At 50.0% G+C, this 13,527-nt stretch overlaps 4 protein-coding genes across 4 annotated transcripts; 3 read left to right on the plus strand and 1 right to left on the minus strand.

The window, feature by feature from the left end:
- Positions 1-4,211: 4,211 nt before the first annotated feature.
- On the plus strand, positions 4,212-5,174 carry Z518_05221 (uncharacterized protein; the record flags this gene model as incomplete). The annotated part of the gene is made up of 4 exons (XM_013416035.1): positions 4,212-4,261; positions 4,321-4,617; positions 4,708-5,011; positions 5,085-5,174. 4 exons carry the CDS (start codon positions 4,212-4,214, stop codon positions 5,172-5,174), a joined length of 741 nt encoding a protein of 246 aa, XP_013271489.1.
- A 1,218-nt stretch (positions 5,175-6,392) lies between these two features.
- Positions 6,393-7,496, plus strand: Z518_05222 (uncharacterized protein; the record flags this gene model as incomplete). The annotated part of the gene is made up of 1 exon (XM_013416036.1): positions 6,393-7,496. The coding sequence occupies one exon, from the start codon at positions 6,393-6,395 to the stop codon at positions 7,494-7,496; it is 1,104 nt and encodes a 367-aa protein (XP_013271490.1).
- Positions 7,497-8,114: 618 nt separating this feature from the next.
- Positions 8,115-8,651, minus strand: Z518_05223 (ribosomal protein L24; the record flags this gene model as incomplete). The annotated part of the gene is made up of 3 exons (XM_013416037.1): positions 8,115-8,378; positions 8,474-8,586; positions 8,642-8,651. 3 exons carry the CDS (start codon positions 8,649-8,651, stop codon positions 8,115-8,117), a joined length of 387 nt encoding a protein of 128 aa, XP_013271491.1.
- A 2,552-nt stretch (positions 8,652-11,203) lies between these two features.
- On the plus strand, positions 11,204-12,082 carry Z518_05224 (uncharacterized protein; the record flags this gene model as incomplete). Its single annotated transcript, XM_013416038.1, has 1 exon — positions 11,204-12,082. The coding sequence occupies one exon, from the start codon at positions 11,204-11,206 to the stop codon at positions 12,080-12,082; it is 879 nt and encodes a 292-aa protein (XP_013271492.1).
- Between the last annotated feature and the right edge of the window lie 1,445 nt (positions 12,083-13,527).

Below are 13,527 nucleotides of genomic sequence, written 5' to 3' on the forward strand. Positions count from 1 at the left end.
AAAGATACCATCATTTTATCCCTTTTCTCGCAGCATGGCGAAATGGCTTACATGGACCGGAAAAAAAAGAAAAAAAGGGCCAAGGAGAGCCAATAAAAGAAATAATCATGAAGCCATGAAGGACGACATGACAGATGATCTTGTACTACTCTACGGATACGGCAGTCTAGTCTTTTGGGTTTCGCTTTCTTTTGCCACTTCGGAGTCAACTTTTTGTTTCGCAAGAGATACCCCCCAAATCAAGATCCTACTATTGATCTTGACTTGTCTTGTATGCTTATATTGCTATTGTCTATTGTTGTTGATCATCGGTTTGAACAGAGTATCAGATCTGGAATTACAGGCTTGCGGTTTTGATTTTCAGAAAGAAAGTAATGTCCGCCAGGACTTGCTAGGAGTTTTGGGGAGTTGGACGTGCTTGAAAATCTTTTAATTCTTTGGTCATGGGACTTTGGACTACTTCAGGACTGGACCACGGGACCTTGAAGACATCACATAGATCCTGAGCCTCTAGATAGTAACTTGCTTTTATGCGGATCGGTAGGTAGGTTAGGGAATATAGGGTTTGTACTAATACAATATTTGCTTTTAACAAATCTTTTCGCTCGATGTGTCAATAACTCCCGTACCTAGTCCCGGCTCCTCTCTCTCGGTTTGGTCTCGCGTATATGAGTGATCCCTCGTAAAATATCGACGTCCATGGCCCCGCCGTAATGTAGATCGAACCAGTCCACTATCAATACGTAGTGAATGCGAAATGCGAAACCTGACTGCTCCGGACCTGAATCAACAGAGACTCATTGATGCACGCTGAGTCACATTGCTCTGTCGCTCACACGTTGGAACTGACGATTCTCGCCTGACTGGCTGGCTGGCTTTTCTCAACTGCTGTGGTTGTTAGGCAGTCAAGATGTTTAAGCGCTGGAGGACGATCTCCCTTTGATTCCTTGCCGGATGCCAGGAGTACTAAATGCTTCGTGCGTCGACCCAGGCACTCACACAGCATCAAGCATCACGATCACTTCCAACGGGCCGAGTCGTAACTGGATACGACGACTACGCGCCAATAACACCTGCCTTTCTTGACCGCCGATGTGGGTTGGTGTCCAAGTCAGCAAACAGGTTAGAGCTTACGAAGAGCAGGGGCATGTCCTTGCACGTTTCTGTGATTTTGTGGGGTGAAGCCATGTATGGGAAGGGCTAAAATTTTGTCCAGCTTGCCAGCAAGGTATGTCCAGGTTCAGGTAAAGTGAGTGGAACACAAGGAGAGAGGAGTGTTGGGGTAACCTACCTTGAGTCCCGAGTAATTCTCCTGTGTAAAGTTGGGAACAGCATCAAACTCAGGTCTTCGTAGCGAAGGGAACGGGCGATGCGATATTGGGCGCTTAGTGAGCTCATGGATAAGGAAGAAACCAGACGTCACAATCGTTTGGTTGAATAATCTACTAGCCTGCGTCGTGGAGAACCCGTGTAGCGTGGCGGATAGCGGTGGAAGTACTAACCAGTAACGCCGTTAGTTGGGAAGCCCGAGTTCTCGCTCACCTGCGAAGTTTTTTTGGAAGTTCCAAGTTCTTCGGTCATGCAGGTGTATCGTCAGCGGCTGCAAGAAAGAGAGGCAGTGTTCTCGTCGTGATTGGAGATCGGAGCCGTGCTGCATACTTTGTACTTGATTGTCGTGTTCGCTTACCACACCTTGCGCCTTGTAAAGTGATAGGATAATACCTGAGTGTGGTGGGACCGAGGGAAAGCTGCTCATTGCGTTCCATCCGTTTGTTCGGAGCGCATGGAACGGCAAGGATTGGACGAGAGCAAAACAGCGGACAAGCATCTTACTCCGTAGTATGTGTGGCATCGAGTGAATTGCCGAGGGTATGTGAACCCGCTTCATCCGTAACGTTTTCCCGCGTGACTTTTCAAATATCACTGTAAAAAAGAACGGACGAGGTAGGAAGCGAGACCATACTGACCAGAGGGGGATGCAAAAGCGACGTGGGTCCATTGCTGTGGCCAGCCGCCGCGACTTGCTGGGACGCGGGGACGAATAGGCGTTGGACTCGTTCTGTGTACCCGCGCTTGAGCGATTTCATCGACCTGCATGAACTCCCCATGGTTCTGCTTTCGTGGTGGTGGGTGTGATAACCAGCTGCCGCGTGCACATGTCAATAAAGTCGTCCCATTCACTGTTCACATGCACCCTCCTCTTCGCGAAGCAGACGGAAACTCTTCAATCGATAACCGATAAGTGCTCAGAGGATGGTAAGGCGTCCAATAAGGGACTGGGTGCTCTACATGGAAACAGGCTGCGAGAGGCTTGAAAAGAGACTTGTTCTTTCGCTTGATTCGTCCCCTTCGCGCCGCAGATCAGGGCGTCTGGTCACATCGTCCCCTGTGTCGGCTACAAGAGAACTTTGGTAAACGTTGGCATGTCAAAATATTATGCTAGGAGTGTTGCCTACCATGGTGCCAAAACCATTTCCTCGCTTGCGAGAACATGTGTTTCAGCCTCTGGACTGGGGAACTCCCACCTTAACCGCCTTCGGTGACTCTGCTTGTTAGCGATCTCGCAGGGATAAAATTGCCCAATCACACAGACGACGGCACCATTGTCTGGGGCGCAAGTCTGGCTCAACGTTGCCACAAGGCTTCGCGGGGGAATGGCTTTGACGGGCAAGTAGTTAGGAGGGCCCCACTGGGCAAAGGCCGAAACAAACGCCCCCTGGACTTCAATTCGCTTCCCCCCTCCAAATCCACATGCCCAATCTGAACTCGCACATTGTGTATCGTGTAGGTTTATTTCTATCCAATACATGACCATCTCGTAACTTATCCTTTGACATCCTCTGGCCCTCGCTGCACTGTTGCCTGGAACCGGTGTGGGAATATGAGATTTTCCTGTTTTGAAGGTCCTTTTGGAACTTTTGCCACGCTCGTTGAACACTGGTTGCACCAACCTCCTGTTGTTTCACATGCACGGGAGCTGCAAACCCGAAAAGACGAGTAACCATGCACGATGCCGACCTGACACCTGCTGCTTTGTCAAACCGTCTCTGCGACTCGAACCATCTACCTCATCATTTGTCGAGGGCAAGGCTGGCAAGCTGCAGGCAAAAGGGGGGAATGGACGTCGAAACAAGCGGTTGGTCATCGCCGGTCTCCTGCAGGTACGAGTCTCCCTTCCGGCGGCCTAGTTGCCTTTCCGCGCAGACGTCACCCTCACCGCCGTTTTGATCCCTAGGGGTTTGTAAGGTTTGTTTTGGTAAGGTATTGTATTCCAAGAAGATGGAACATTGAAACAAAAGGAACAGGAACGAGTCTGGCCGAAAGGAGAGCGCAAAACAGTGTTCTTGCTGTCCCCTTTTCACAGCAGAAATTCAGACCAGCAGGGACAGTTCGATGGCAAGGCTGGCCTCCTGAATGGCCCCTATCCTGCCCCTGGCCAGTTGATATCACATACACGATGAAGCTTACAATGAAAATATTAGAGACTTAATCCGACGTCTTGTCACGCCGACTCCCTCTCTGCTCAGATCCCCTATTTAATCTACAGTCCGAATTCGGCATTCCACGCATGGAATGGTCTACCATAATGTTCCTGACGAGCAAGTAGGATGACGTTTGGTTTTGATGCCACTTGCAAATTTCAGGAGTTTCGTTGCAACAACATTGCTCTGAACCCAGGACTTGTGCTGCTACAGCTTTGTTCTCTGGTAAGTGTCACTGTAGAGCACCGGGAGAGAGCGCGTGTGACGATCCGTTAGGCGGACATAGCATAGAAAATGAAACAGAATTGATCCTTTAATTGATCCTTTCTTTCCATGCCCATGGGCCATCTCTCGAGATCGCAGGCTGATTAGTCACCCCTGCCACTATTATCGGATTCGGGGGACATCTGGGGCCGTGCGTCTCGAAAGTCTGATGCTCCAGATTACTTATCGCCGATTTGTAAAGCTGCGAGCACATCATTGAGGGGTTGAATGAGCTTTTGGAATCTACTCCAAATCTCAAGGTTCTTTGACTGAGTTTATAGGCTTCGTTCTCTGATGTGCTAGGGAAGATTCTTTGTCTTCTAACCGATGTGCTTCCAGTAATCTTCTATCGAGCAATAGCCCCCTCCAAAACCCCCTCCCATTTGAATGACGACGCTGCCTTCCCAGACTGCGTACAACAGACTCAGCAGTAAAGCCCAGAAATTGAACCAATCTACTAGGACGATGGCATCGCAAAAGGCTTGGGCTGTTGTTGCAGGTGTTGGACCTGGCACGTAAGTCCCGAGCTCTGCCTTCTCTCACGCAACCCCGATCGGCAACTGAAAAGTAACAGTGGCGCCTGTGTGGCTCGTCGATTTGCGAAAACTTATGCCGTTGCCCTCCTAGCTAGAAAACCTGCAAATTTCGAACCCATCGTCGAAGAGATCAATGCCGCCGGCGGTAAGGCGATCGGTATCAGCACCGACTGCTCAGAGGGCAAAAGTGTCAAGAATGCATTCGAACAGTTGAAAAAAGAGATGGGTGGTGCTTCACTAGCTGCCGCCATTTACAACGTCGGGGGCAGATTCGTTCGAAAGCCCTTCCTCGAATTGACAGAGGAGGAGTTTGAAAGCGGATGGGAAACTAATGGGTATGTCAAGACACCTGTACTTGTCATCTGGCCCGCGGGCATGGCCTCTGAAAAACTCCCATGCTGACGGTCATCTTCTCAACTGTCCAGACGGGGAGCCTTCCACTTCTCACAAGCCGTTCTGCCACTGCTTCTGGACAAACTCAATGCGGACCCGGAATATCCGCCCACTCTAATCTTCACATCTGCCACTGCAGCCATGAAAGGCTCTGCCTTGTGCGCCTCATTTGCAGCAGGAAAGTTCGCCATGAGAGCGGTAGCACAATCACTAGCAAGAGAGTTCGGACCCAAGGGCATTCATGTCACACATGCCATTATCGATGGCGTTATTGATATTGAGAGGACCAAAGACTGGAAGTTTGATCATCCAGATGCAAAGATCAAGCCAGAAGCGGTAAGCTAGAACTTGCTCCCATAGTCATTCTCAACAACGAGGATTGAGTGCTGACCTCGATCCTTCGCGTCAGATTGCCGACTCATATTGGTATTTACACACCCAACCAAGGACTTGCTTTACTAACGAGATCGACATCCGGCCATACATTGAAAAGTGGTGAAAAAAAAAAGGCCCGGAGGGGAGAGTTTATATGAGAATATACCCCCTTGTGCCATCACTTGAAACGAAACCACCTTTTTCATCATATTGTGCAGAGACCATTCCTGTTTGTCTTGCGTCGTCCTCCTTGCCACTTGCGTTGCAAGATTCCTCAACCTGATGGAAATAACTAAAATTTGTCTTTCATGGGTTCTCTAGAAAAACATGCAACATCGTTGTCTGTCCCGGTTCCGATCAGGCCAGTGAGCTAACTAAATATCGACACATTTTCGGCAGCATGAAAGCATGGCACGGGCCTGAACGGACCAGATCCGGATGAAAGGTCCTGTCCTGTGTCAGGAGCTCGGATGTAATAAACCCCCTAGAAGCATATTTATGCGACCACAAGAGCTATTGCATGCACTAAGCCAACGTCACCGACTCTCCCAACAAATGCTGTGGGAGTACAACACAAGCTTTCTCCACATTTATGCAGTATGATGGAGAGAGCTGGATAGCCGAATCGCCGCCCATGGGGCATCTCTTCATCTACTCATCTCGAAACACATACTCACATAGTGACGTACAATCACCGAGGCTCTCGACCTGTTGGCTTCGCCCGGCCTCCACCAAATTGATCCTACCTTCCTCTTCTCGCCAAAAGTGGGGGATTTGGCCGCTTTGTTGGACCATCCCCTCGCATTCTTTGTCATTGTAAAGAGATTGTTCGAAGAATCCTCTTATTCGCTGATCTTCAATGTGTGGCGTTCGATCAAAGCTTGTCAGGAGGTCAAGCAATGCCACGCCTGATGTGCCGGATATCCTTTTGTTTCATGATGGCGGCCGAAACTCCTGCTCAACACTTGTCAACAGCTACGACGACACATCACTCCCTTGCATGGGCGTGCCGTCAATGCATATTGGCCCCGTACAAAGCCCCTCCCATCCAGTCGCGGCTTTTGGTTATAGCCGAAGGGACGATAACTCCAGTTTTATGCTCATGCGGTGCGTCCGGAATACTCCTTAGCAATCAAGTTGGGTTCCATTAACATGGGCCCACCGAAACGAGAGACATATCCCGCGAGGTACATGTATGTCTCTCGCCCCAGGATTTTGTGATTATTTTTTCAACCATTTTCCCTCCAAGATTCCCCTATGCCCCAGATCACCTGAACCTCCCTGATCTTCCCAATACTTTCCCAACTCGAATGATCTACAGGAAATAGAAGAAAACGGCATCATGGCTGAACGAAAAGGTCACTCGGACATGGCGCGGCAGCACACGAACGACATTGAACTCGGTATGTCAGACGTGCTCCAACGCCACATCTCTCGACATGTTGTCCCGCCTAAACCTGTTTCCCAGCGAAAGCTCAACTTTGAGCAAAAACGTCCGCGAATTCTCCGTGAGATGATGGCTGAAGCCACTGGCGTGTTCTTCTACGTCTTTCCCGGAATCGCCTCCGTTGCTTCATTCACTCTGGCCACGACCAACCCAGTCGCTGGACAGATTGGAATTGACGTTTTTGGCTCCCTCTTCCAAATCGGTTGGGCGTTTGCCATTGGCATCGCGTTCGCGATCATCACTTGTGCTCCCACGTCCGGCGGGCACTTCAATCCAGCCATAACACTCTGTTTCGCCATCTGGGAGGGATTCCCCTGGAAGAAAGTACCTCACTACGTCTTTGCCCAAATCTTTGGCGCCTTCATGGCTGGCTTGATGCTTATGGCATGCTACTGGCCCGAAATCCGAGCCGCCAAGGCAATCGATATTAGGGAACATGGCACTGCAGTTTACAATGGTGGAGTTGCCAGTATCCTTTGTTCCTTCCCCAACCCAGACCAGACAAATCAGGGATACCTTTTCTTCCAGGAATTTTTTGTTGACAGCTACATCGGCATTGTGATCTGGGCTTGCTTGGACCCGGCAAATCCCTTCGTTAGCCCGCCAACCGCACCATTTGTCATCGGTATTGCTTACGCTGTCATGGTCTGGGGTTTTGCCGGAAATACGATCTCCACCAACTTGGCGAGGGACTTGGGCACGCGTATTGTGGCAGCCATCTTCTTCGGCAAGGAGGCCTTTACGTTCTCGAGCTCGTATTCTTGGATCTCAATTTTGGTCAACGTACCTGCTACTCTGCTTGCTACCGGTTACTACGAGTTCCTCATGCGAGACAGTCTGCAAAAGATTCATAAAGGACACGCAGAGCACAAGGAGGGCGACGAGGGTCTTCAAAGGTACATCTCCAGGGTTACAGGCATTGATATCGCGAACCAGGCATGGCAGAGTGATCGCGGGACGATGAACGCTACGGGTGGAGTTGCCGAAAAACAGTTCTGAGCGGGAGATTGGAAAAGGGCCTCTGGAGCTGCAGGTGGAGGCAGTGAATGATAGGAGCATAAAGCTTGAGCGAAGTGTTGTAGGTGTCAGTGTTCATAAAGCCTCAAATATCACATCGGGGGCAACATCGTGCATATGTATCTCGCCATCAAATCCTGCGACTCATTGGATCGTGTCCTTGAAGACAGTCTGCCGGCGAGCCATGCTTGAGAACTGTTCCCGAAGGAAGCAAGCCCTTCTGAATCATGAGGCAATTCAATATGCGCCAGCCGTATACCTTGTACAACCACGAGAAGAATGGGTAGGCAAGGAGATAATACTGGCAACAAACCCAGGAGTAAAAGACATTCGTGAGTCACGTGGTGGGTTGTTTCGGTGAAACGCTTTCAAGGGTCTTTCCGCGAGAACAATTCTTCTGAAGTTCGATTTTGCTTTCATTTGAGACAAGATTGAGATGCCACGTCGGGTATGTAGGACGCCGCTCTATCAATCATGTTGGTAGTTGTGCACCTCCCGTTCATTCCTTGAAACCATTTTGAAAATGCTCAATCCTCACCATTGCCAAATGTTTTTTGGTTCCGTTTTCTTCTCTTTGCTCACCACTGCTCAGCTGATCCCCTAAGACTTGACAGCTTCCCGACCCTTTCCGATCCTCTCCAAGATCTTTTCTCGATCCTTGTCAAGCTTGAGTCTGGTGATGACAACTTTGCTGGGATGAATGCCAATGGGTACGGATTGGCCGTTGGACTTTTCGCGGGAAACTCGCTCAATGTGAATCAGGTATTTCAATCGGTAGACGGACGTGACTTTGCCTTCACGGCCCTTGTTGGAGCCTCGGACGATGGTAACTTCGTCATCTTTCCGGATGGGAATGCTGCGAACCTGGAGTGGCGGAGGTCGCGTTAGGTTCAGCAATCTCAAATCTCACCCGCCGCTGTGGTCACCATGTAGATGGGGCTGGGGGAGTTTCTTCGTACATTGTGCTTTTCTCTCAATTCCTTGCTCAGGGGAGCACTCATGATTGTTCGTCGGATGCTTGAAGGAGCGCCAAAGTGCAACTTGCGAGACTTGCGCCTCGACGAGGCCAGTCCTGGGGAACCAGTCAATTTAATTCTTCTATCCGATGTTACCACAGGTATGCTCACCGGCATTCATTTTCGTCATCGCTGCGGTTTGGCGTGAGATGAATGGGTGTCGACAATAATCGGGATATTCATAAAAGTTCAAGGCTGGATGGATTTTGCGAAAAGTGCGGCGCCAAGGATTGCGGCGGAGCAACCAGTGCCCGTGCTTGGCCACATCGTTCCGTCATCGAAAGTGACCTCCGTCGCAACTCTAGATACGGCGACAAAAATGATGACCATCAGATCCCATATCCCTGCTCATCTCTTCTTCACCAGGCGCGAACCTGGAACCTGGCTGGGATCTCTCGAATAACGAGTTGGACGAGGGGAATTGAATACGGCAAAGCCATGTCCTTCATTCGGCAGGACTATGCTTAGAGGCGCGGCTCTGAATGAAATGTTGTACCGCCACTTTCAAGTTCCACAGAATACTACGATATCCCGAACCAAGAACAGAATGTGAGTCACTCGTACAATATCGGGAGATAATCGAACTCGAACAATATTCGACAGTCCCGATAGGATCCTCGGGGTACTGGTCCGACCAGAATCAACAGAACTTCACAGTTCGCACCAGCAGGGATATGCCAACGAGTCTTGCAATGATACAGATGTTCAGAAAGCGCCATACTATGGGCAGAGATAAGCTAGTAATTGTGCGGCATAAGCAGCGTCGGTGAGCACCTCACATGACTGTTACGACTCTCATTCATCGAGCTCAACGAACCAGCATACTCAGCGGCTGAACAATTTGGTTTATGCCCCGGAATTGGAGGACACATCGTTAAACTCACAGGGTCCTAGCGCACAGAATCAAGCGTATCTTCTACCTCAAATTACCATTCCACAACCAACACGAAGACGCCCAATCCTGTTCTTCTCCCTGTCACACAGGGTCCGTCACGGTATGGGACAAATCAATTGATGAGTTATTCTCACCAAAATGAGTCTGCACCTGCATCCGATCAACAAGCTACTATGTCAGCTGCCGCCGCTGCTCTCACAGGTGCTCTTGGTAGTTGCTTCCAATAATCCTCAGGCGTGGGGCAGTCATCAGCGTCGTTGTCACTGCAGAATGTTAGTTCAGTGGAAGCAACCGTGCCTCAAAGATCGGCTTCACGATATACTCAGTCGACGAAGACATAGAGATGCCCCTCATCCCTAACCCTGTACAGGACAACTAACCCTATTCCAACGACGAGCTAGCAGCGGACCCAAAATGGGAATTCTGGACGGCATAAATGTGCTCCTAGTCGAGAATCCACAATCGAGAGTGACTCCACCTCAAGCGCAATAGGTCCAGCCTGTTAACAGCATTTCAAATCTTGTGACTCAGACGACAGAGGACACCGCTCAATGGGGGATTTTGCACCAACTGAACCTCAGAACGCAACGCCAAATTATGTCGATCCTTTTCGGGTCTTGAACCCCTTTCATCGGGAGCATGAAAGACAGAGGGAAGCCAAAGCAGAGGCATAGAGGAAGGCAGAGGAGTCTGCTGCACCAAAATCAAAAGCAAAGAAACGAGCAAAGTCAGCAAAAAGAACTTCTGACTCACCAAAACGAACGACTACGTCTGAAAGACGACCTTTTAACGGAATTACTCCTGATCCGGCTCAACCTCGTAGAATGGCTCAACAACAGAGGCAGACATCCCCGGCGAAATGAAAGCAATGATGGACAAGATGAGAGAATTTCGCAACAAGGATCCGACGCTTTCCAAAGGCTTTAGGATGATATGCGAAATACCTGTCAAGGCTCCCCTGCTCCTATGGCGCTTTTACATTCATCCTCTCCTCAAATGTCTGCCCTACAAACTCCCGTCACCCGCCCTCCTTTTCAACCTAGTATTCCCTTTGAGTCCGACCCCGTCCATCAGACTCGGTTTCCACTACAGCGTCTAGTGCCTGCTGTCGATTCGGCACCAGCGCCGCGCTCTGACCCGTTACAACCACGAGCGACTAAGATCCTTGCGAATCCCACCAACAAGAACGAGACGCTTCTCAAGACTGCTACAATCCCAAGACTGTGACTCGTGACATTCTGATTGCTGCTGGTAGACATCTGGCTGGCCATCTTGGACAACACTTTGACCTAACTCTGATCTGGGTACATTTGGTTGGGACGCCGTAGACCCCGAGGACCGCCAGTACCTCAAGTGACTTTCGTTGACGTTCCAGCCGGACCTCCTCGATATCGATTTGGACAACAGGTCAGACGACGCACTGGGCCTGATGCTGCCAACGGTTTATCAACAGCCTGGAGCGTCAGGAAACACAAGCTTGCCAGGTTTGGACAAGTCGGATTTGTCACGTGCACCCGTACTCCGCGCCCGCCGCGTTCGCAACCTCCAATGGAGGCAGGCTGCTTTGTACAAATATCTGCCCTTCCGTGGTGGTAACCTGAGCTCGCCTCAAATTCCGCAGCCCCAAGTCGCCAGAGTTGAGGCAACTGTAATCTCAGCGATACCCTACAAGCGGCAGGCAAACCTCATCTCCGCCAAAGAGTCTCTTCTTTCGCTTTGCCGGGCGGCCCACTCGATCTACCTCCACTCAATTGAGATCCTCCATCGAACCCAAGAAGATGAGTAGCGACTCCTTTTTCCCTCGTGGAAAACGACGAGGACGCCCTCCCCGAAAGTACAATGCGGAACTTGTCGGTGAATTGCAACACGCCGAGCTTGCTCCTAATGCTTCAGTCATTGCGCCTTCACCTCCGACCCCAAATTTCCCCATCTTCAGATGTCGTTGGAAAGGTTGCAAAGCACACTTGCACAACTTGGCGACACTACGGCAACACGTATCAAAAGTCCACCGTCCATCAAAAGACGAGATCAAAGTGTTGGGCTTCGTTTGCTGGTGGAAGAAGTGCCAGTACTTGCAAGAGGACAAAGAAGGCGCAATTCGTCCCGAAAAGACATTCTCCAGTGTTGAGGGGTGGCTCCATCATATTGAGAAGGACCACCTGTATCAAATTGCACTAAAGTATGGAGACGGGCCATCGACAACGCATATCGGTAAGCAAAGAGTGTCATCTTTTGATGTCTCTAGATGTCGTTACCATCCTGCACCGAGACAGAAGGCTAGAACGTTTTCTTACTTAGATCCCCAGACGATCCTCCGGGACAGAGCCCGATACCTCTCTGACGAAAATGAACGAGTTACAACCCCAGTAATTCCGCTACACTTTTCGGAAGACTTTGAACCGGATACTATGACCCTCCTCAAAGCCGACCACGACGATGCTGAAGCACAAGCCCAGCACAGTTTCATGAAGACACATCGTCAAGAGAAGAGCACTCCCAAGGCTGTTGCAGAAGAGACACTACGAGCAATGGTAGCATGGAAGGCCAAAGTTGGACCCGGCATTGATCGAGGTGGATGTATCCTGGTCAACGAAGCTAGAAGAGCAACGTTGCTTCAGAACCCGGGGATCGCCAGAGTTGTCGATGCCAATTATTGAGGAGATACAAAGCACCGAAGGCAAGGCGGTACAGTGACCTGGTCAACATGCAGAACGCGGAAGAATGGCAAAGATGCGCTGATAACAAGAGAAGCCAGACAGCAACAAGGCTTCAGTGCCACTCTGATAGCCACGCAGCTTACATCTTGCTCTGTCGCAGGATGAATAAATAATTTCGAGTTTTGATCCCCTGTTCGAATTTCTTCCGCCCAAAGGTTGGCCAGCACGTCAGTATTTCCGCCATCTTCTCACACTGTCCCTAGGTTCCATTCATCCCTGATTCCCTAATGCCTGCCTCGTTTGTAGTATACACTCAACCACTCGTCATAGAATCCCGAGAATGAGCCTGGCCCCCAGCAACTCATTTCACCTTGGATAACAATGACAAGTCAACCCTCCAAACTCATCTCTGAACTTCCTAAGTATTTTTCCCTCCCCCCTTTTCTTCTTTATGTGTTGAGCATGTTTCTCTGCCAGAAGTTTGAACTCTACAGACATTTGCACACCACTCATCTTTTCATCTCTTCTCCTATGCACCTCAACTACTGCCAACCCCAGCAGCTACTTGTTTTCCAGTACCAGTACTCGTGATTTTCTCACTTTGCAGTCCCCCAACGTCCGCATCCTCTCCTTCCTGCGCATTGACTTCGAGGAAGTGATACAGGACAATCATCAGCATAGCGGCGCTGCCGAGGAAAATGGCTAAGGAGTAAAGTTGGTTGTCTGTTATCATTTTACCCGTTGTTTTCAGTTGGTGAGGCGATGCGAGGGAAGGGGGAGACGAGCTTGGCCGATGGGTAGATTGTGAGTGAAAGCGAGAGACTGGAGGGAGGGTGGACAAGCGCGCAAGCAACGTTAGGTAGACTCGACAGGGCGAGGATCGGGCTTGGGGACAGGTCGAGGGCGAGTTTCGAATTCGTTTGCGTATATAAAGTTGAAGTTGCCTTGGACCAGCCCATTCATGCGTATAGAGGAACTTTGAGAACATGGGTCGTGCGCTTATTGGTCAGCCTCGTAAGTGCTCTCGAAGCCTCGACTTGCAGACGGAAATACGAGAGTACGCGCGTACGAGGCGCTTCCATTCCATTATTTTCACAAGTGACTCCAGTATTTGTTCACTATTTACTAATTTAGGGAGTTCGCGCAAGATTTGCCATTTGTCTCAGAAACTCTTCCAGACTATACGGCCATTGGCTATCCGGTCATTGCTACAGTCGCGGCATTCCGACTCCAACGAGACAAAGAATCTAAGGGTTTATACAACAAGCAGCAGACGATGTCCAATTCCGTGCCGCCAACGGGATATGGTTGAGGAGAAATATGTGTCTATGTCAGAGTCAAGCAAGACCCTCCGTTTTCCTCACACACAGAATCCCCGGGAAATGAAGCTCTTATCTTCCAAGTAACCACACCCAATATACCTTCAGAACAGCTCGCTGCGACGC

Source organism: Rhinocladiella mackenziei, assembly GCF_000835555.1.
Source record: "Rhinocladiella mackenziei CBS 650.93 unplaced genomic scaffold supercont1.4, whole genome shotgun sequence".
Taxonomy (NCBI): domain Eukaryota; kingdom Fungi; phylum Ascomycota; class Eurotiomycetes; order Chaetothyriales; family Herpotrichiellaceae; genus Rhinocladiella; species Rhinocladiella mackenziei.